The sequence below is a fragment of the Neofelis nebulosa genome, chromosome 3 (assembly GCF_028018385.1).
Source record: "Neofelis nebulosa isolate mNeoNeb1 chromosome 3, mNeoNeb1.pri, whole genome shotgun sequence".
In the NCBI taxonomy this organism is placed as follows: domain Eukaryota; kingdom Metazoa; phylum Chordata; class Mammalia; order Carnivora; family Felidae; genus Neofelis; species Neofelis nebulosa.
The window spans coordinates 164,874,188-164,897,472 of NC_080784.1; the positions used below are offsets into that span (position 1 = coordinate 164,874,188).

The window sequence follows — 23,285 nt, forward strand, 5'->3', positions numbered from 1 at the left end:
TGGTTGGGGGCCCAGAGTTGGCCAAGACTTGGGGCTCTTAGTACTTGCCGAGCAGGGTCAGGTGCCTGACCTTGGGCAGGCAAGCCAGGGACTTTCCCATCAGCAGAGGTCCTCTGTGGTGGGTCACGCTTGTTCCCTCCCCTTGGGGTTTCATGGAAAAGTACAGAATTTGAAGATCTCTTCAACGTCTCTTGCATCGGCCTCTATGGATTTGGGGAGGGGAGTCATAGCAAAAGTTAAGAGTAGAAATCCCCATCTCCCAAGAGCAGGGAGCTTTCAGGAAGAAAAAAAAAAAAAAAAGATACTTAAACCCTGAAAATGTGCCCAACAGTGAGCAGTGCTCCTGACTCTCCACCCTTCTCACTTCCAGGGCTGTGCCAGGGTGTCAGGAAGGTCACCTGGAGAAGTTTCTGTGATGCCCCCAGAAGTTTAAGCTAGGGTTGAACCTTCCCACCTCCTGCCCCCGCCATGGCCCTTCTGCCTCCAACCACACTTGGCATAAGACCAGTGCTCTTATCTTAAGTGTTAGTTGTGGGGCTTGCTTGGATGACAGTGACAGTGGGGCCCTGACCAGCCACCAAGTCACCTTTAAGTAAGATGTAACCAGGTTTGCCCTGATGCTTCCCTGTAAGCAGACGTTGGTAATTGAAGTCGGCCTGACCTGGCCTCCGCACAGCCCTTGTTTACGTCTCTTTCCACACTCTCCAATCTTCTGGTTCTCAAGTTGCTGAGATCCCCACTGGATTGGCCAGCCCCAGACCAGAGCGAGCCCGAGCCAGACCCCAGAGGTCTCCATCACTGACCACATACCGTGTGTATGTTGTTATTCAGTTTCCTTTCGTGGCTAAGGGATGGACACCTAAGTACTGCTTCTTTTTATAGAAGGCTCTGACTAGCATATTTGCTGATTAAAAGGGAGGCTTCACAGAACACTCATTTTGAAGAGCATGGTAATAGTTACGAACGAGGACTATTTCAGGCCTTTACTGCAAAATGTTTACTTCCTAAAATAAAGAGGGCATGCGTTCTGTTTACTTCCGCCTAATGAGAATTCGTCAGGAGTTTGAAGGCTGTTTTTGTGCCCCCTCTCTCTTCCCCCACGTTTCAGCCTTCCCCGTCCAGGAAGCAGCTGACCGGTGCTACCATTAAAGTTTCCATTTGACTTTGAAAGGAATGCTCTGCCACTCTCCCATGAGAACTGTAGCAAGCTGCCTTCATTGACCAAACATGTATCAGAACCTTTAATGTCTTTCAAATCCTGTCACTGATTCCTCTCTCCTCGGGGAAGGTGTTCCTTGACCCCATCCTACTGTGTAAAATAATTCCTCCTCTCTGCTCTTTCTCTACTGGCTCGTGCCTTCATCGCTGTGCTTATTGGACGACTTTGACATTGAACGACGACTTAGTCGTACCTATTATATGCCAGGCACGGTGCTAGATCCTAAAGGTCTAACTACAAATGGGATTTGAGAACAGTGTTATCTGATAGAACTTTCAGTGGTGATGGAAGTGTCCTGTATCTGCACTCTCCGCTGTGGTAGTCACTAGACACATGTGGCTGTTGAGCACCTGCTGTGTGGCTAATACAACTGAGCAACCAAATGTGTGATCTTGTTCATTTAAATTCCCATTGAAATAGTTAGGTGTGACTAGTGACTACTCTATTGGACAACGTGGCTCAAGATCATAGCCCCGTAAAAACAAAGCCCTTCTGTTTATCACTGTGCTCCCAGCACCCAAAACAGTGCCTGGCATTTGGTATTAAGGAAGGAGGGAAGGGAGAGGGGAATGGGCAGAGAGAGGGAAAGAGAGAAGGTCTCTGTCCTCACAGAGCTCAAGATATAGTAGATATAGTAGATATAGTTTACAGATCTTGAAGTCCAGAAGGCAGGGATTGTCTTTTCGTTGCCTGTACCCTTAAACCTATGGTCTAGAACCGTATCAAGGCCACTGGAGGTGCTCAAGAAATGTAAGTATAGGGGCGCTTAGGTGGCTCAGTCGGTTGAGCGTCCGACTTCAGCTCAGGTCATGATCTCACAATTCACAAGTTTGAGCCCCACGTCGGGCTCTGTGCCGACAGCTCAGAGCCTGATGCCTGCTTCAGATTCTGTGTCTCCCTCTGTCTCTGTCCCTCCCCCGCTCATGTGCTCACTCTTGTTCTCTCTCTCTCTCTCTCTCTCTCTCTCTCTGTCTCTCAAAAATAAATAAAGACATTAAAAAAAAAAAAGAAATGTAAATTCAATTGAACCAGATGCTGAAACAATGGAAGGGTGGCAATGATGGGAATACTAGTCACCATAGTGGTTATTGCTGTTAACAGGAGAAAACGGCGTAAGCATGTGCTGCTCTGTCTGACAAGCGGTGTTGGTGCCTCGCTGTCGTATCCCCTCCAGACCTTCTAAGCCAGCAGGCAAATCTGACTCTTCTGGCCTGTCCTCACCTTTGGCTCCGTGCGACTTGGACCTCCAGCCACATACCAATTAAACCTTTATGGAGAGAAAGGAGGAAGGTGATAGCACGGCCTCCCTGGGGGCCTCTCCCTGCTTGGAAGCTGCCTTTGTGGCACCACAGCATTCTGGCCTTCCTCTTCCTCTCCTTCCCTTCCTGGCAGCCAGACTGGTCGGCCGATCATTCAGCGGTCCCATGGACCACAACAGCCTACAGCAGAAAGAATGCTGACTTCAGAGTTAGACCCCTTAGATTCAAAAATTAGCTGTACGACGGACTGCCTGTGTGAACTTGGGCCACTTATAACACTCTTAGACCTTCAGTTTCCTCATCCGTAAAATGGCGGTAACAATGCCTTTCTCGCAAATTTGCTGTGAAGATTAAGTGAGATGTTGTCTGTAAGTACCTAGCACAACGCTTGGGGTTCAGAAACTGTTTGCTCTCTCTTCCCTCTAAGAACATACCTACATACACACATTCCTTAACATATCACTAGTATGAATGTAAAGCCAATTTGGGGTGCTCAAGTTTTAATTACACTTCACCCCTTTTGGATTCTCCTATGTACAGTTTCCACTATTAAAAGATTAAATTACTAAGATAATAAGCTAAATAGTTTACCCTTCATCTGGAAAACTGGTTTAATTATTATAATAAAGGTAAGCCTCGTCTGAGTGCAGCATAGTGGAAACCCCATTCACAAGTAAATGAAAGTCAAATCTTCTTTTTTCTCCACTGCAAATCAAGCAAACCATGTAATTAAGCCAAACAAACAGAGAAAGAGGAATGAAACAATGGAAAACCAGTCAGTAAAAGGCTGGAAAGTAAGTAATTAGGGTTAATTTCTATTCCACTGTGCACTGTCTTTGCTGTCCTGGTAGAACGGGCAACAATTGACTCATATAAATGATACTGTAGAACAGCCCTGCGAGGGAGGTTATCTATGGCTCTCCACGGCTACCATGTCCCTCCCCCCCCTCAAAAAAGCATGAACAGCAAACAGCCCTTCAGCAAACTTAGTCCTTGAGGAAGCCACACCGTACCACACAACTGCAGTTAGTTTTGATTACTATCTTGCAAGATTATATTTGAGGAGTAACAAAAATGCTAGTGTTTTGCGGTTTTGTTTTGTTTTTTTGTTTTTTTTTTTTTGGTTTTTGGTTTTTGGTTTTTTTTATCTTACAGTGAAGGCAGCCAATGTCATAGCATTTACGGCAACACCCGAGATTTAATGAAGAATTCTAGATCCTTTCAGATGAATGCTGGACAGGCTCGGTTCTAGTCTCAGTTCTGCCATCAATTAGCTGTGTGCACTAGGAAAGCTCTTTAGGCTTCAGTTTCCTCATCTGTCAACTGAGGAGGCAGGGAGTGTAGCTGTTCACTATATAATCTCTCGTATGGCATATCTTTGTGACGCTCTACTATAGTTACTCTGAATGTGCAATTGTAGTGTAGATCACCTGCAGATATTTCTTTAAAAAATATTTATAACTGATACAGACTAGGTTATTGGACAACTTACGTGTTCGCATTGAAAGGCAGCTTAGGAGTTACAGTCCATTTGCAGGCATGGGAAGTAAAGAGATGGGTTATCTTCATCTTGGGATGGAGAATTATTTTCATGTTTCCCTTTTCCCTTTTTAGAACCTTAATGACTTTACAAAGTTTATTCATACAGGGGCGCCTGGGTGGCTCAGTCAGTTAAGTGTCCGACTTCAGTTCAGGTCATGATCACACAGTTCGTGAGTTCAAGCCCCGCATCAGGCTCTGTGTTGACAGCTCAGAGCCTGGAGCCTGTTTGGGATTCTGTGTCTCCCTCTCTCTCTCTGCCCCTCCCTCGCTCACACTCTGTCTCTGTCTCTCAAAAATAAATATTTTAAAAAAATTTTTTTTAAAAAACAACAAAGTTTATTCATACAATAAATACGTATGACATTCCCTGTATGGCCTAAAGCAGAGTGCTGAGCGGTGTGGAGTTCAAGATGAGAGCACGGCCCTGTCCACAGGGGCTCAAAGGCCAGAACAAGAGATCAACAAAGCGCCCTAAAGCCCTGCCCTCAAAGTCAGTGATGTTCTCCCTGGAGGGGGGGGTGGGGGTGGGGGAGTCTTGGTGACTGAGTTTTCCAGGCAGACAGGGTGTTGGAACACATGGCACATTCAGGGCCGTGCAAGTTGCTAAGTAGTGGTGTGGTTTTCGTGTGTGTGTGTGTGTGTGTGTGTGTGTGTGTGTGTGTGTGTGTGAGAGAGAGAGAGAGAGAGAGAGAGAGAGAGAGACAGGAGGTGTGGCTCACAAAAGGCCTTATATGTCAAATCAAGGGCTTTATTCTGGAAGCACTATAGAGCTGCTGAAGGCTTAAATAAGAGGAAGGGCCTGATTGGATTCTCAGGGCCTTGGTAAAAGTGGAACCTTTCTTTTCAGAATTTGTCCACTTTGGCTTTTAGTGCCTCAGCCACACATCTCCAAAGAGAAGCATTACCTCTTCTGGAATAGGACCTCGAATTCTTCTCTTTTACCCTGTGTGTGATTTTTATTAAATACTGGAGATATTGCCTCAATGCAAAAGCATCTATCCAATGTAAGAAAGTCAAGAATGTGATGCAATGTGCATATTTTATCTATTTTAGCACAAGGAGATATTTATCATTCAACAAAGTTGAGTAGTTACTATGTTAGTATACTATGTTAGTAAAACAGTCCTATAATAACTAGTTGCCGTTCCCTTGAGGGGACCCTTCCTTCTCTCTGCTGGCATCATTCTACCAATGCTGCTCAAAGGATGCAGGAGGCCAGGACCAGGTTGGCCTGGAAGATAGGCCAGAATTCTAGGTGTTGTGATGCTCGGTATTATATCTGGGAACTTCAGGACTCAGGTTTCGGCTTTCAGTTCTCCCGGCCCCTCTGTGCACAATCCAGCTGGGCCCCTAACCTGTCCTCCAGTAGAAAAGGGCACACTCAGATGCCTCAGGGACCGCACAGGTAGTATGAACACAAAAGGCGGGTGGTTGGGGACTGTATCCCATCTCAAAGGGGTGACTGCTGCCCGGCTCCAGCTGATTGTTGCCAAGCTAGAATTGGGCCCAATGATAACAAGATATAACTTCTTAGAAGAAGATGGAAATCCCTATTTGTATATGAAATCTTTCAATTTTGTTTAAATAGTGGAGGCAAAATCTTGTTGTGACCCCTGGTAGAACTCGAGTATTTATCACCTGACTACTTAATAAGCCTTGCAGGTATGGACCTCCTCTGGCCTTTCCCACCCTGTGCTGTCCTCACACGGGGTTCACAGGGGACACCCCGTGAGAGCACTTGCATTCGGAGGCCCCACCTCCCCAGCATTCACGGAGGCTGTGCTGTGCCTCAAGCACTGTGCTGGGGTTTTGATGCTGAAAGAAGGGCAGAGATTTGAAAAATGCAGTCCCTTGTGTGGAACACACAGGTAAACAGACCATTTGTGACACGCTGGTCAAAGGAGGGTATGTAGTGTTCTGGAAGTTCAGGGACTGCTGTGAGGGAACAGCCCAGCATGGACCAGAGAGGGCATTGAGGAATTCATCTCCGACACCCTTCTAGACTATCTGCGGTGACTTGACTGAGTCATGCTGACCATCAGCAGGTGGCCTTTCAGGTGATTCCAGAAAAGCTTAGTGGACTCAAGAATTATAGAAGCAGAGTGTCGAAGGTCAAATGGACCAGAACATGACACGGAGACTCTTCCAGTGTTAGATGGCAATAAAATAAATCAAGAGGACTCATTTGTATTTCTGATGCCTTTTGTAAAATAGATTTTTCTTTTGCAATATGTGTGAGAGGTGTAGAGGCAAAAACTCCTGCAGTATAACTTTAGTGTTCCTCTTTATTATCCACATGCCAGGGCCACCATAAGATTTCTGCCAAAGGCCTGCAGGATAGGCTTCACACAGGTGAGAGCCGTATATGAGAGATGAGGGGACTCTAGCCTCACACCTGGAATGAGGGGAACAAACAAAAACATGGAAAGCAGCTAGCTACTCTCAACCAGATTATTACACAAAGCGTGACTTGCTTTGCAGAGAGAAAAGAAGGCTCTTTAATTTCCCTGGCATCTGAGTTTGCCAACCTTTAAAAAATAAAAACCTTTCTACTTTCTGTTGGTTTCCATGTACTTCAGAACGTCAGTTCTCCTCTCAAGAGAAGGGGCGTGGTTTCCCACACAGCCCTGGCACCTCTTGGGGCCACAGAGTGAGTCAAAATCAGTGACCGGTGGTGCAGGTGGCACACTATTAGTTAACAGTGTACTTGTTGAGCACAATGTCTGTGGGAACAGTTGGTGCAAACTCTGGTTAAGATCTTTCCAGTGGGTTCAGCTATATTCAGAACTTAATGAGACCTGGGGTCCATGGAAGGCTTCCTGGAAGAAGTGACATCAAAACTGAACTTGACCAGGGGCAGGGTGGGGACGGGGGCAGTTGCCTGGATGGCTCCGTCGGTTAAGTGTCTGACTCGACTTTGGCTCAGGTCATGATCTCACAGTTCGTGAGTTTGATCCCCAGATCAGGCGCTGCACTGACAGCAAAGAACCTGCTTTGGATTCTTTCTATCTCCCTCTCTCTTTGCCCCTCCCCTGCTTACTCTCTGTCTCTCTCTCAAAATAAAATAAAAATAAATTTAAAAAAGAACTGAACTCAGCGGGTAAGTAGGAGTTAGCCAGATGTAGAGGATAAAGAAAAGAATGTTCTGGGTAGTGGAAATAGCATAGCAAAGACCCTCTGAGGGGAGAAAGTTCAGAGCTGGCCACAATTTGAATGTGGGTTAGAGAGAAGTGAGGGGTAAAGCTGAGTGTGTAACCAAGGGGAATCTCATGAAGGGCTTCCATAAGGCACCCAGAGTTTACCCTGAGGCTTCCCACCTTCCCTTTGAATAGGAACAGAGCACAAATGTTACAGTACATGGTGGGGGGGGGGGGGGGTTTGGTTAGTGGGGGAAATGGCCTCTTCCACATGAAAACATGATGTTCCCCTGCTTCCAGGATCCAGAGACGAAAATGTGACCGTGAGACATATCTGTGTATGAAGTCAGCTATGTTGAATACGAAATATAAGTCTTTGTCCTATTTGTTTTTACAAATACTTAGTCAAGGTAGAAACCAAAGCAAAGAAAAATAACGGCCCCATCTCATGAATAGACCTCCCGTAATTCCTTCAGATTGGTGTTACCTCCCCCTACCCAGCCCTTTTATTAATGCTGTGCCTCTGACAGGGAGAATGGAACTATCCTGCAACCTAATGAGAATTATTAAATAGAATACAAATGAGTTAATCCATAATCTAGTAATTTTGAAACTGTGGAAATTCATATTAGTAATGGACTGAATTTTCTTTCATTCTCTGAAATAAGGGATTCAAAACAGTGTAAACAGAGTCTTAGGGCACAGGTGACTGAGATGCTAACTCTATGTAGTCCTTGTCAACTTAGCCAGTCCCCATGGATTTTGCTTGCCAACATTCTTGTCAACTTGGAACGGTCATCTAATGTTCTTGAAAGTAATAATAATTCAATTATTTATTTAAAAAATTTGTTTAAGTTTATTTTTATTTATTTTTGAGAGAGAGTGTGTGCGCAAGCATGGGGGAGAGGTAGAGAGAAAGGGAGAGAGAGAGTCAGGTGCTCAACTGACTGAGCCACCCGGGCACCCCAGTCATTCAATTCTTTAGAAATCAATTCCTGATTGTTATTCCTTTATTGTTAATTCAAGTTTCCATTCAAATTAAATTTCAGAGGGAAACCGTAGGAAGCATAATCATGGTTGGATTTACAGAAGAGGGTAAGGTACTTTTTGCCCCAGATGAGGATTTGTCTTCTGGACATCTTTTCTCCAGCCCTATGACTCAGGGACAGTTGGAAGAGGTTATGATGCCCAGAATGTGTTTATTAGGCCAAACAGTCTTTAATCACATTGTATATCATTATGATTCTTTTTATTATTCTTACCACTACTATTATTCAAAGACATTTCAAATGGAATTTTAAAACATCTACATTTTCAACTATGGCAGAGTCAAAATGCATGGCACATTTATGACTCTGTCCATGTCAGTGATGGCCGAGCATCTGTCTTCTTTTTGTGGGATCCCGCCAGAAAGGAATTCCTGATGATGGAGAACGGTGGCTCTCATCTACGGTTATTTCCTTGGCTGAAGATGGAGTGGTAGGCACCAGGAAAGCTGAGTTAGCTCTTCTGAAATTAATACTCCTTTTCCTTCTTCATGATACGAGACTACACATTTGAGAATGAACAAGAGGGATTTAATCTCATACCACTTGGAGACTCCAATAGCTGAGTGTGCCTTCAGCCCAGTGACTACAACTTTCTTGTGATGTGAAGTGCTCAGAGGGACACCCTGCAGATAAATTGATTCCTTCTGGAAATACAGCGAGCCTTGCTGCCATTTCCCATTGTTTGGTAACATCTCTTGGGAGGTCAGAGGCCATGTCTGTCTTACTCCGCACTGCAGCCCCACAGTGCCTGGTATGTAGGAGGCCCTGGCTAAATAAATGATGAATGATTGCTAAGACTTTACCTCTTCGGTGTCAAATGCTTGTTGATGACCCCAGCCCTTGCTAATAACCATAGGTTTCTTTGCACATTTGTCTCAGTTTCACTACTAATTAACAATGTGACCTGGTTAGATAATCTCTCTGGATCCTAAACTCATTTATCTCCAAAATGAAGAAACTGAGTTTCACCCACTCAAAAGTCCCTTGGATTTATACCAATGTTCTACCGAGTGTTTGAAAGGATTAGATCGTCTAATAAGGAAGAATATAGGGAAAATAACATTATTTACTATTGTTCTTCATTAGCAGACCAAGATATCATCTGAACCTTTAATTGTGTCTCTCTTGACAAGAGAATTTACCAGCATCCAAGATCTCAGAATCCGAGAGCTGCCAGGGATCGAGGCTTAGGAGATCCTGTGGGCAAAGGCATTCTCTTCCCGAAATAGTTGGGCTTTGGCCGCAATTTCTTATCTGACCATCTACACTGGTGACCCAGTTACACCATACAGGAATCTCTCTGAGTCTCTTTCTGCTTAAGGCCTATTTCCCAAGAAAGAGGCCTCTTTCCCCCAGGCCAAAACGCTGGGCTTGGCCTTTTCTACATTTTACCACGTAGAAAATTGAGAAAGTGATGGCAGGGACATCAGAGAGCCTTTCTCTGAAGGCTACAGGGCACTCGCATGCATGGTCTCCTCCAGACCCCCTCCTCCTCCTGGTTCTGCTCCAGAGTGGGCCCCACGTAAGCAGGAGGCTTCTCTCCACACCTGCTCCTGGGAAAGACCAGAGAACATACCACAAAAGGTTTTTTGTCTTTTTATTCCTGCCGTGGAAAGTTCCAAATGCTCCTACCACCAGGGCCCACCCGTGTTCTCCCAAAGCTCTTTTATTCCTTGATCCCACTCCAGGGGGCCCCTGTCTTGGGGGTTGAGTGGGAGGAGGGGAGCCTGGAGCTCTCTTCCAAAGCTCATTTGGAGCCAACGATAACAACCTGCTATGTACAGGCAAGGGTACAGGGAAAAGTTGCAGAGCCGGCTCAGAGGGATACAATCCTAACAGTCTCCAGTGCTGCAGCATAGAGAGGTCCTCGCTTTGGGGAAAGAAGGTCATGGTCCCCTGAGCCAAAACTAGTCAATACTTGCCCTGAAGTTATGCATACCCCCTGAAGCAAGATAAAAGTTAAACATTTGAAAGGTCCCCAATGGCACTGCTATTCTGATTTTTTAGACACACAAATGCAACCCGGTGCTTGTTCTGGATTTTGAAAAAAGATTTGATTGTGCTTCCAATGAGCAGCTTTTCCAGTAGAAGCTCTGGAATGCAGCCTTATCTTCCCCTTCTCTTGGACTGATCCTTTGTCCTGGCTGCTGACCTCTCTCCTTCCTCACAGGAGGCAGTCGCTTGATTGAGAACAGTAACAGATGCAGACAAGCCTAATTTGTCCTTGGCAAGAACCACAATCTGCATTTCTGTGGGGTCAGGAGAATCGTAAATAATTCATAGGGTTCTGGTTTTCTGAGATGGGATGGGCCAAATTAGCCAGAGTTTCATTCTGTTCTCCCCAAACCCCATGCACTCCTGAAGCTGCTTTATCCCCTGAGCCTGCATCTCCCCTTTTATTCCTTAGAAGGGGAAGGGAGGAGAGCTCTCTCCAGATGAACATAAAACACATTGAGTTGGTATGCAAAGATGCTGTGATGCAGAAACAAGGACATCTTGAAAGACGAAACGTAAAACAGCGTCTTTAAAAGGGAAAATAGCTCCAATGTGTTTCCAGTATGGGCCACACAGGAAACGGGAAGGAGGCTCCAGCTGGGGGGCTTTTATCCTTGCTCTGTGATCATCCGGGCACCAGGTCTCCAAGATCTTTTTTGTTCCAGCTCCAGGAGACAGCGGGTCCTAATGGCCAAAGAGACTTGGAATGCCAGCGCGACCCTGTGGGCCCCTCTGTCTCTTTGGCATTTAAAAATTCAAGTAATAAGCCTGGTCCGACTCAGAGCTGTGAATGTGTGAACAAGCCCTTCCGCGGTCCGGAGTGACTTTTATTTGAGACTTAATGTCTTTTAACCAGAGACTGGGGAAGAAAGTGGCTCAAAAGGCAGACCTCAGTCTTCTGTTAAATGTCACGTAGTCACAGAGTGGTGGCTAAATAGGATCAGAGCGCCACTTTGGCCAGATCTGGGGTGGAGAGAGACCCCAGCTAAGTCTCTACAGCCATCCACAGGGACATCCACTGTCCCGGCTGCTGAGCCCTCAAGCATGGGGGTGGGGTGACCTCCGGCGGTACGTGTGGGAGACGAGTCAGCAGTGGAATGCACAGGGACTCCCGCGGTCATCCACTTTTGTCTGCCTTCTCTACTTCAGGCTTTGAGTTTGTCCAACACGGGCCTCCCCCACCTCTCCCCTCTGGCACGCTCTCCTTGCCCCTTCCTTGGACACTGAGTCAAGAGAGGGGTCGGTCCCTCAACGCGGGCAGTGCTTAGCCCTTTTCCACAAAGGTTTCTTGGGAAAGGCTGAAGGAGAAGAAAGGTTCTGGGATTATTGATGAACTTTATTTCTCTCCCCATTTTACTGAGATCAGGCATCATGCCAATCACACGCTGCTCCAACAGCATCTAGAAAGGAGACCCAGCAAACACAGTAGTCACTCTGTGGCATCAGTTTGCTTCCTCTCTTACAATAGGTGTCATTGGGGGGTACCTTAACTTCTTCTCCAGCAACAGATGTGGGTGGGATCATTAACACAGTGGACCTTTGTAAAGTTTTTTACAACGTCGATGACAGCGATAAATATGCTTCCTGATATTATGCGGCATCTCTCATTCTTTGCTAGCATTGATGAGGGGAATGCCTTTGCCTTGTCAACAGTGAGGGCAGAGAGGACGTCAACTTCCCGGGCTCTGCGGAAGCTTGCAGGCAGACAGGGATGGAACCGGGCAGCAGCACGTGAATGTGGACCCTGGGGTGGAGGAGGGGCGAGCGGGGGAGACAGCGCACAGTTCCCACCACCTGAGGTTCCCACGGCTGATGCGTGCCTACCCGGCTCTCCAGACCCGCCCCTGTGTCCGTGGGCCACATCATCTCTTAAGTTCCTCACCGAACACTGGGCCTTGCGGCCCATTCTCTCTACCTTTGACGGATCAAGACGCTGTTGCCGGAGAGTTTAATCACCTCGTCCGAGGGCAGTACTAGCAGAGCCAGATGTATAACCCAGTTCTCTGGCTCCAAGTCCCCTGTTCTCTCCACGTCCCCTCCATCATTTCAGGGCGGCCAAAGGCAGTGTAAGATAATGGCAAAATGCTGGGGCTTTGCGGAGCAGTAAAGTAGCAAGGCGATGTGAAGGAAAAGTCGGCATTCTCAGAGTCTGGACACAGTCCACCCACAGTGTGCCCAGAACACCTGGGCTTTCTGATACATCCTGCTGTGATCTGCGGCCCTTGAGGTACTTGTCACCTCCCTCCCAACCATTCAGGGCAGTCACCCACCTGAGGGTGCCAAACCCAGCTGTCCCGGGTCAGGCCAGCCTTGGGACAGGGGGACGGATGGGGGTGCCAGACAGGCACGTCTGTACCCCAGCTCCCTCACCGTGGCACTCCCAGCAGACCCACGTTGGGCCACTACTCATCTTTTTTGACAAGCCCACGTGTTTTCCATGCTTCCTTCTGTCCCCAGCTCCTTTTCTGAGAGTACAGCTCTTTTTCTGTCAGGTACAAAGCAGCCCATGAATAATTTCAGCGTCAAGGCGGGGGGTGGGGGGGGGGAGGTACCTGTCTTCGTTAAAAATGGCATTTTGTTGGGGCGCCTGGGTGACTCAGTTGGTTAAGCGTCCGACTTCGGCTCAGGTCATGATCTCACGGTCTGTGAGTTCGAGCCCCGTGTCGGGCTCTGTGCTGACAGCTCAGAGCCTGGAGCCTGCTTCGGATTCTGTGTCTTCCTCTCTCTCTGACCCTCCCCCGTTCATACTCTGTCTCTCTCTGTCTCAAAAATAAATAAACTTTAAAAAAAAAATGTCATTTTTTGTTTTCACCAAACAACCCGTATGTTCCAGCCCCTCGCCACTGTCACTGTTCTTTCAGTTTTCTTGAAGCAGTCATTTTGAGGAGAGAGACAGCATATGTAAAAAATTACACAGAGCCGATAAACATACATAAAGCCAAAGCATCGAGCTGCTTTCAGACGTGCATCCCAGCAAGCCACTGAAAGTCTTTTGATGATTTAGTTGCAATATGTAAATAAAAGATCTGATTAAAGAAAAAAACACACACATTTGTTAAGGCTACTTGGAGAAATGTATCCACTTGTACAGACATGTACATTTTTTGAGTGTGTACCCTACCTCATTCCAAAAGGATTTAAGATAGCTCCGGGTCACGTATCGGCAGATAGAACAATCTGAACTCAACATCTTAATGCCAGCATTAAATGTCCTGCCTGCACAAGACGCGCATTTCCACAGCTACAACACCACCCCAGGCTCTGGAACCAGAGAGAATTAAAGGTGCTTCCTTCACAGGGCAGTTGGGTGGAGCATTACAAAGTCACCTTGAGGCTGGTTCTGTTCCAATGTGGGGTGGTGGTTAGCAGGCTCTTAATCTGTCTCCCACGATCAAGTACTTTTGCCCGACCTCAACCAAAGTTCTGTCTCCGTGCCAGTGTTATTCGCCCAAGCTGAGCTCTTCCTCAAAAACCGGTGTGGATGTCCTCACCCTGCAGGCTTGGAAGGCTTCCATCTTCTCCCTAGTTCTCTTCTTCTCCCTCTGAACCCTGATTCCCAAGGATCTTCCCTTGAGCTGCAATCTCTCCTCCTAAGGTAGAAGGGCAAGAATGTGAATTTTGGAATCAGCAGATCTGGGACTGAATCTAGAGTCTGCCTTTTACTATCCTTAAAACCCTGACAACTCACTTCACTTCAGTTTGCTTCCTTTGAAATGGGAGGGATCATAAGACCAACCCCAGAGGTTTAGTAAGGATGAAATGAGAGAAGTCTATAATACTCAGGACCTGCCTGACACAGAAGTATTTAATGCATGGTTGCCATTGTTATTAACTTACATCTCCCATGCACGCTGGACATCAGCCGTCAACCTCCTTCCTGAACCCCCAGTATTGCCTATAAACAAGCAGGCCAGATCAACTCGGTCCTCCCAAGATACCCCCCAATACTCCTTACTGAACCTCCCTCCTTCCTCCAGCCCATTCTCTACCCTAATCAGTATGATGTCCCGATTCTGCACACCAAGGGCCTGCCTTGCATTGCTTCCCCACACACACGTCTGCCCCACAATGTCAGGTGTGCGTGCCCAGGCTCTAACACACTCTTGCCACCACCTCAGCCCTGTTCTGATGGAAGTGAAGGAAGAAATAACGCTTAAGAATTAAAACAGTGGGCTTTTTCTTCTAGATCCCTACATGTCTCCTTTGTTGGAAAAACCAATCCTTTGGGTGCTTCATGATTTGCACCCTCTATGTTTTCATTCATTCTCAAAAGGGTAATTCTCCAAGGATAAGCAAGGTAGACACAGCACCTGCCCTCAGTTTGCTTACAGTTTAGTAAAGGAATAGTCTTCAAGTGGCAGATTACATGTTTGTCAAATTTACATGGTTCTTCCACTTGGGCAAGTTGCTTAACTCATCTGAGCCTCGTTTTCTTCATCTGAAAAATGGAACAATGAGAGTCTCCACCTATGGTTTGACAAGCAGCCTCAGCTCACCCCTCTGCCGGACCCCTAAGGCAGTGCACAAACCTCACAACTGCATGAAGAGCCTTGAATTAGTTCACTTTAAGTCACTAAAACGAGGCTGGCACCTTGTAGGTGCACAAGAGTAAGTCGTTATTGATTGCGAAGGTAACACGGGGCTAACACAACACACTGGGCTTACAGGGGTCACTATCATTCAGTGCCTTGTGTATCTTAGCAGTGGCTTTGTCTCTTGAACATATTTGTGGTCATTCTTAGACATAAGAAGACAGCTCTCTTATTAACTGTTGCCAGTTCCTTTTTCAGGAGCTGCTGAATAGGTAAGATGTTTCTTTCAGTTGTGACCCCTGCTTCAGCACTCCTTCTAAGAGGATAATAAATGAGCATGGTAAATTTTCCTGCTGCAGTTAACTACTGTCTGAGAGCTGTGTCAAGAGATTATCTGAGAGCGTTGGGATAAATGATAGATTGCTTGGAGGCTATTTATAAATACAGCATAATGAGGAACCACTGAAAGAGGCATGAAGGATGCGCAGGAGGGAGGAAAGGGAGGTGATGCCAGAATGTTAACAGTGAAGACAGAGGAGGAGGGTCAGAGGAGGGAAACATACAGGGAGGTGAACAACTGGCCTGGACACATGAGAGCAGAGAGGGCAGGAAGGGGGTGCCGGGAGGTGAGGGGACAGGAACATACAGGGAAGGAGAGATCATTGTCAACCAACAGGAAAGGATGAAGTTTGAATAAACAAAATGCATGAGGCAGGTTGGGAAGAAGGCAGAATAAAAGAAATGGAAAAAGAAACTCAGGCTGAATATAATTCAGTGCAGATATGGAAAACATACATTAGATTATGATTATTTTGTTTAAACAAAGGAGCAAAAGTTTTGCCTGATAGAGGTTACTGAGCTTCTCTGAGGTCACTCCTGTGAACATTCCGTGGCGGTTTTATCCCCTCCCACACCTTTTTGCTTTTGTTTTTGTTTTTGTTTTTTGCATTATATTTGAAATGGATACACAAGGGAAACTTAGAGTGTCTTTATCAGAGTTGAACTCCTAAGTTATAGCACTTCAAGTACAGAAATCATAATATGATATGATGATAAGAAAACCATCAAAGAAATGATAGTATGGATGAAAACAAAACGGAAGTTCTATTGATACTAAGATTTCCGTCACCTATCCTTAGAATGCTTGATCAATAATGACATATCCATCTCATATCATAATCCTTTAAGATAAATAGAGGGAGGTAGTGTGGTTTTTATTCCACCAAAAAAGATTAAAGTGCTTACTTTATTTTTTTTTTTTTTTTTTTTTTTTTTTTTTTCAACGTTTTTTATTTTTTATTTTTGGGACAGAGAGAGACAGAGCATGAACGGGGGAGGGGCAGAGAGAGAGGGAGACACAGAATCGGAAACAGGCTCCAGGCTCCGAGCCATCAGCCCAGAGCCCGACGCGGGGCTCGAACTCACGGACCGCGAGATCGTGACCTGGCTGAAGTCGGACGCTTAACCGACTGCGCCACCCAGGCGCCCCTAAAGTGCTTACTTTAATCCAAAATAATCCCAAATAATTTTAAATGATTTAATTAATAATCACTCAATCCAGCACTGGGTGTTGTATGGAAACCAATTTGACAGTAAATTCATATATTAAAAAATAAATAAATAAACAAAAAAAAAAATCTCAAAAAAAAAAAAAAAAAAAGCTTACCAGGTAGATAAATAAAGTATATGTGATACAAATGTATATAAGTTATAATTTTACAGTGTACCATATAAATTATAATGTTTTATATATAAAAAAAAATAAAAAATAATCACTCAATCCAAATAATCCCTAAGTCCCTTGCAGAACTAGTTTCCTGGCCCATTCTTATAGTGATCGCTCACTCTGTCCAGCCTTCAGAAGCAAATGGACCGAGGGATCGGACACGCTCAGGTGAGAGTCTGGGCTCCCTGATGCCCAGACTTTATAAACTAGGGAGCAACTAACTTGACCTCTCCGAGATTCCATTTTCTCCTTCTACAAAATGTGGGTCCTGCTACTTCCCCCACCCCCCAAGGTTATTATAACTATTAGAGATAAAATATATAAAGCATTTGGAACAAGTAGATGGCCAACAAATTTTAGCTATTATTTTCATGCAAGAGAAAATAGTAATATGCATCTTTATAGCTAAGAAAAAGTATCATTGCATTAGCAAAAAAGGTAGGGGAAGGAGGGTGGAAGATTAAATTGAGGAAGAGAAAGAAAGTAGTCACACGAAAAAGCATGCTGGCGTCAACTTATTATATGATGAAGGGAAATGTATTCCTCTGCTGCCTCTGGGTCACTATGCCTAAATGGAAATAAGTACAGAAATGGAATAAATCCCGCCATAGACTTCATGAGCTGCTAGTAAAATGGGGGTCCGGCATCCCTCAGAAGTTATTTTGATTTGTACTTGAAGGTAATGAGATAAGTGGGAACCACGCTGTAAAAAACAGCGTTACACAGATAGAAGCCTGGGGTTTTGATGTTAAAAAACCTGAGAATTAGCAGCAGCCACACCCTCCTGGACTTGATGGCTGAACTTAAGTCCTTTCTAGAGCCCCAGGACACACAGGCCTTCTATATTATGTTTGGAACTAGTATGTTGCATAAACGTGGCTCATCAAGTCCAATCAAAAAGCAACCCATTTTGTGTCTCAGTGTTACTTTATTCAGTAGGGGTTTGGTTCTTCCCCTATCCCTGGGTGAATATTTGGGCGAGTTCATAACTTTTCTGGTCACCCTTGAGAAATACAGTCTTGGGGCGCCTGGGTGGCCCAGTTGGTTAAGGACCCACTTCAGCTCAGGTCATGATCTCGTGGTCAGTGAGTTCCAGCCCCGCATTGGGCTCTGTGCTGCCAGCTCAGAGCCTGGAGCCTGCTTCCGATTCTGTGTCTCCCTCTCTCTCTGCCCCTCCCCCGTTCATGCTCCGTCTCTCTCTGTCTCAAAAATAAATAAACATTAAAAATTTTTTTAAAAAAGAGGAAAAATACAGTCGGAATTTAGTAATTGGTATGTCCAACCCCATGTAATAGGGCACACCTTCAAGCTTGAATGAACAGTAAGGCAATTCTCTCTCTCCCAGCGTCTGTCTGCTGCAGCTGAAGAAGGGATGTGTGACTGGCTCTCTCTCTCTTCCCTCCTGGGAGGTTTCTCCTCCCCCCTCTCCTCCTCCTCCTTCTCCTCCTCCTCCTCCTCCTCCCCTTCCTCCTCCCAGAACTTAGATAAACTGCAGTTTCCACCCTTTGCAAGGTTTGAGTTCAGAGCGACAGGAGAGGAGTGAGGGGGAGGAAAGTCCCTTACCTTCCTGACACTGTGTGAGCCAGCGTGACACTGTCTGCTCGTGGCAGATGTCTCAACCTGCTTGTTCTCTTATACGCACGATGGTGGGGTCTGTGGAGACACCCACATCACCGGTGACTCCCTTCTGCAGTTTCTTCTGTCCTAGCTACTCCAGTCGGTCAGTTTGATGAGCGGGGATTGCACCGTGGTATTTAGTTTTCATTTTGGTAAAAACAGGTAGTTGCGTGCCATCACCTTCTCAGTTAACAGTATAAAAACCATGAGGGATCATTCAAGTAAATGAAAAGATGGAGGTAAGTAAATCTGAAATACTACTGCTTGGAGTCACTGCAGTGCAGAACTTATCACTTATTACAATTTATAGGAGGCTCTGATGACACTTGGCAGATTGCCAGTCCCCGATGTGATAGGTTCCCCTTCTCAGATGGGATGACTCGCTTCTCCATGAGCTCTCTTTATTTATTTATTTATTTATTTATTTATTTATTTATTTATTTATTATAAATGTTTAAATGTTAAATTTATGTGTGAGAGAGAGAGACAGAACGCAAGAAGGGGAGGGACAGAGAGAGAGAGAAACACAGAATCCAAAGCAGGCTCCGGGCTCCGAGCCGTCAGCACAGAGCCATCTGCACAGAGCCCAATGCGGGGCTCAAACTCACGAACTGTGAGATCATGACCTGAGCCAAAGTCGGTCACTCAACCGACTGAGCCACCCAGGCACCCCATAGAAGAGTGTTGTTTTGAAGAGGAAAACACTTGTGAAGAAAGAGAGGGCCATTGAAAATGAGTTCATTCATCTGTATTTTAGAAAAATAAGTCATAATACAGTGAAGGGAGAAATGGAGTGATAACAACTGTTCATTTTAAAATCATTTCAAACTGTTGTGAGTTTGCAACTAAGTCACAAAGCATTATGTCTCAAGCTCTAAATTCTCACCAAGTATTAGTCCAAGTAATATGAAATTGCAATTCTATACATTTTTAAAATGTTCACATGTTGGCAATTTCATTTGGTTCAGACTTTTCTTAACCTCTCACCACTACTACTGAATTTCACCTTGTAGTTGAGAAAATGTGAAACTTAGATCAGGTGCCTGTGTAACCCCACAACCAGACCCTAAGCTTCTGGAGGTGAGCGGCATCGACTTGCTCACTCTTGCGTTCCCTGCAGTACCCGGTACACAACAGAGCTGAGAGAGTACTCACCAACTCTTACCACAGACTCAGACTCGTGCTTGAAATGGAGCCATCAAGTTATTAGCCACCAAATGGCGCAATTAGATCCTAATCATTGGTCCTCCCCTCGATACACAAAGTGGAAGGTATGAGAAGTTTATGAACCTTACATGTGATCAGCAACTTCAAGAAAACTTTACGATTTCTCCCCTCTAAATTGCCCAGGGAAAGGAGAAGGACGGGAAAAGTGACATCTCCTCTAGGATGCAAAGCGGGTCAGCTCTGGAGGGAAGAGGTTAGGTTCAGCCTCCAGTCCCAGACTCCTGCCAAATCCACGGGAGGCAGCCATCTTGCCCATGCCCCTCCCCTGATGTCAGGCAGGGACAAGAGCTAAAGCAGGGCATCGAGAGGAGTCATACACCACTTCTGCCCACTCAGTGTCTAAGGAGAGATTATTTCTTGGCAGTTGCTTCAGCATTTTCAAAACTCCCAGCCAGAGCCCTCTCCCTCTGGTGTTCTTCTGGTCTGACTGGAAATTCCCAGATGTGTTTAGGGCTTTGTTCTAGAACGGATGAACACTCTGGATTTGCAGGGTATCATCTGTTGAATATTCGGAGAGAATTTTTTTTAATGTTTTTTATTTATTTTTGAGAGCGTGAGAGACAGAGCGTGAGCAGGGAAGGGGCAGAGAAAGAGGGAGCCACCGAATCCAAAGCAGTCTCCAGGCTCTGAGCTGTCAGCGCAGAGCCTGACACGGGGCTCAAACTCACGAACCGTGAGATCATGATCTGAGCTGAAGTCAGATGCTTAACCAACTAACCACCCAAAAGTTCCGAGAAAGTTTTTCAACCTAACTCAACATTAACTCTGCTGACTCTGACATAGAATTTCAATCAGATATGTGGGTCTTCTAAAATCATAAAGTCTTCTAAAAAAAAAAAAAGTCATTTGATGTTTGTGTTCCTGAATTATTGTTTTATGTTTTTAATTTAAAAAATTATTTATTTATTTATTTTGAGAGGGAGAGAGAGGCAGCAAGCAGGGGAGAGGCAGAGAGAGAGAGGAGGAGAGAGAGAATCCCCACCAGGCCTCACGCAGAGTGTGGAGTCTGATGTGGACCTCGATCTCATGGCTGTGAGATCATGACCTAAGCCGGAATCAAGTCAGATGCTTAACTGACTGAGCCACCCAGGCGCTCCCTGAATTATTGTTTTAGTGCAAAAATATTTACATCTGGCATTTTGAAATCTTCTAAAGGAAGTTTTTCAGACACCTTGGGGGTGTCATAATAGAAGAAAACTGCCACGGTTTTGTATAAGGCATTAGACACCACTCCAAAATACCCTCAAATTTATCAACACCCAAATTCCCAAAGTCACAAAGACCATATTAGCATTTCCTTATAAATGTATTTGGGATCCTCAGTAACTTGAAAGACTTCTATTTTAGTATTTAGGATGAAACATAAAGCTAATTAATAAAATATGGAGCTAAGCATCATGCCAAATAAAATCAATATTTATTGTAAATAACTAAAACAACTTTGCTGTAGGAGAAAGGTCCTAAAACTGTGCTCGGAAAGATGCTGAATACATTCCTATATTTTCACAAACACATGCTGGGTATTACGTCCAGCCTCAGAGCTGCATTGGAGAAGAGCAAGGATCACCCCTAATGCCAGGGAGCAGTCACACAGCCAAAGAACATTGAATAAGCATTTTATAATCGATACCCCTAAAGCCCCAAGAGAAATTTTAAAACTTAAATTGTCTGAGGCTTAGCTGTATGGCTCCCAATTAACGGAATGAGTTGTGTTTTTAAATACTCATGTCCTGCTGAAAATTCCCCATGGCTTTTTTAAAAAGCTATAAAATGTGTTTCTGGCGACAGAATTCACCTTAATAAGTTTCAGAAGGTTTGATAGTTCATTCACACGTTAGCTTATAAATGATGTAGGCAAGTAAGCAAAATCCCTTTTCCCATCTTCTGCATTTTGGGGAGGAGTACAAAACCCAGCTGCATTTCATTACAGTGATTTTGGAAAGCCCAAGACAGTGCATGAGGACAAGAGGACTCAAAATTCAGTACTTGAGGGGCGCCTGGGTGGCTCAGTAGGTTGAGCGTCTGACTTCGGCTCGGGTCATGATCTCACGATTTGTGAGTTCAAGCCCCGCATCGGGCTCTGGGCTGACGGCTCGGAGCCTGGAGCCTGCTTTGGATTCTGTGTCTCCTCCTCTCTCTGCCCCTCCCCAACTTGTGCTCTGTCTCTCTATGTCTCTCAAAAAATACATAAATGTAAAAAAAAAATTCAGTACGTGGAACCTGAGGTTACACATTGCATATGGTTCTCTGTGCTTCTCTCTCTCTCTGTATCAAATGCTAGATAATTTTAAGCCTCTGCTGACCTAAGAGTTTGTCACTGACAATTGAACAACAAGAACTATTTAGACCTATTTAGCATTTACAATTTATAAGCCACTTCCTATTCATTCTATCGCATGATGGTAACTTTGAGTTCAGCCGTGCCCCCAAAGGACCTTGATTTCAGAGCAACTTAAACCTCTGTAAGCTCTTTTATGAGTCTGATCCCATCGGAAAGCATTGGATTCCAGTGACAATCACCTTGTGGCTCTTTTGTTTCCCTGATAAAGAATTAAAAGCAGGTTGGATCCTCCTAGCAGTGTTCGCAGCGCACCCTTGACAATAGTGGCTTTGTGGCAGTGTTGAGGTCATCATTTTATAAAGCAGCACAAAAATGTGCTCTTAGCAGCAAAGCCAACACTCAAATTCTTCAACTGGCCATGTGAGTGATTTTAATTTTATGCACGTTTCCTCATTTTCAGTATGAATACGGTATATTCCACACAGCCTGTGCCGCTCAGTTTTACAAAAAAAAAAAAAACGCCTTTGAAGTAACTCACCAACCGGGGTCATATTTACCGTGTATTTCACTGGCTTCCTGTTTGGGGGCCTGGCAGAGGCAACAATGAGTAGGCCTAAGACATGCTTTGAGAAGGTCCCTGGTTCCCCTTCTTCACGCACGCGAGGCACTTCAGACTCTTTGCAGAGAAAGGGTAAGCTAATAACCCTATTTATGCAGTCACAATGCTAGGTGGAGTCCATATTTGGAGAGAGACTTTATCTTAGGAAAGCAGATGTCCAACGAAACAGCCTAAATTCTCCAGGATAGGTGAGATCAGATGGAGTATCAATTGTAATGAGTGTCTATTTAGTAGCAGGCTAGGCTACTGGGTTCCCTCCTGAAGCAAATCTGAATATTGCTTTTTCCATGTTCCAAGTGATGGAACCAAACCAGAGAACAGGAGAGGGTTTGTGACTCCAATTCGTCTTGAATTTTCCCAGCGGAGGTCACCTTTTTCACGATATAGATGGGTTTCAAGGTCTTAAGCAGGTTAGTTTATAAATTACAACTGACGAATTATCGAAAGGAGCCCTCAGTTTCTGGAACTGAGAACAGACCCTTTACAAGCCACTTTATTCTGACAAGAAAGAAAAATAGCAGTTGTTTAGAAAATGTAGGTCATTTGGGGCGCCTGGGTGGCTCGGTCGGTTAAGCGTCCGACTTCGGTCCAGGTCATGATCTCACAGATCGTGAGTTCGAGCCCTGCGTCAGGTTCTGTGCTGACAGCTCGGAGCCTGGAGCCTGCTTCGGATTCTGTGTCTCCCTCGCTCTCTGCCTCTCCCCAGCTCATGCTCGCACTCTGTCTCTGTCAAAAATCAATAAACTTAAAAAAAAAAAAAAAAGGAAGAAAATGTAGGTCATTTAATATAGATCGTGGTACGTGAGGTAAGTCTCCTAAACTAAATACATCTCTTTTAAACCTTTGTGGGGTGCCTGGGTGGCTCAGTCGGTTAAGCGGCCGACTTCGGCTCAGGTCATGATCTCGTGGTCCGTCTGTGAGTTCAAGCCCCGCGTCGGGCTCTGTGCTGACAGCTCAGAGCCCGGAGCCTGTTTCAGATTCTGTGTCTCCCTCTCTCTCTGACCCTCCCCCGTTCATGCTCTGTCTCTCTCTGTCTCAAAAATAAATAAACGTTAAAAAAAATTAAAAAAAAAAAACCTTTG

At 45.2% G+C, this 23,285-nt stretch overlaps 1 protein-coding gene and 1 long non-coding RNA gene across 4 annotated transcripts in view; one reads left to right on the forward strand and one right to left on the reverse strand.

Moving 5' to 3' along the window:
• Positions 1 to 23,285, forward strand: part of SCFD2 (sec1 family domain containing 2) — a 405,099-nt gene that overhangs the window by 289,035 nt on the left and 92,779 nt on the right. The window contains exon 6 of one of the 3 annotated variants that reach the window (XM_058722604.1): positions 725 to 1,754. The exons of the other annotated variants lie outside the window; for them this stretch is intronic. Coding sequence (XP_058578587.1) covers positions 725 to 882 — 158 coding nt within the window. The 3' untranslated portion in view covers positions 883 to 1,754. Of the gene's footprint in view, positions 1 to 724; positions 1,755 to 23,285 lie in introns of those variants that run through there. 3 annotated transcript variants of the gene reach the window in all.
• On the reverse strand, positions 9,790 to 19,572 carry LOC131507593 (uncharacterized). Its single transcript, XR_009259574.1, has 2 exons — positions 19,367 to 19,572; positions 9,790 to 13,791 (listed from the first exon to the last, which is right to left on the reverse strand). It is a non-coding gene; the product is annotated as an uncharacterized LOC131507593 (long non-coding RNA).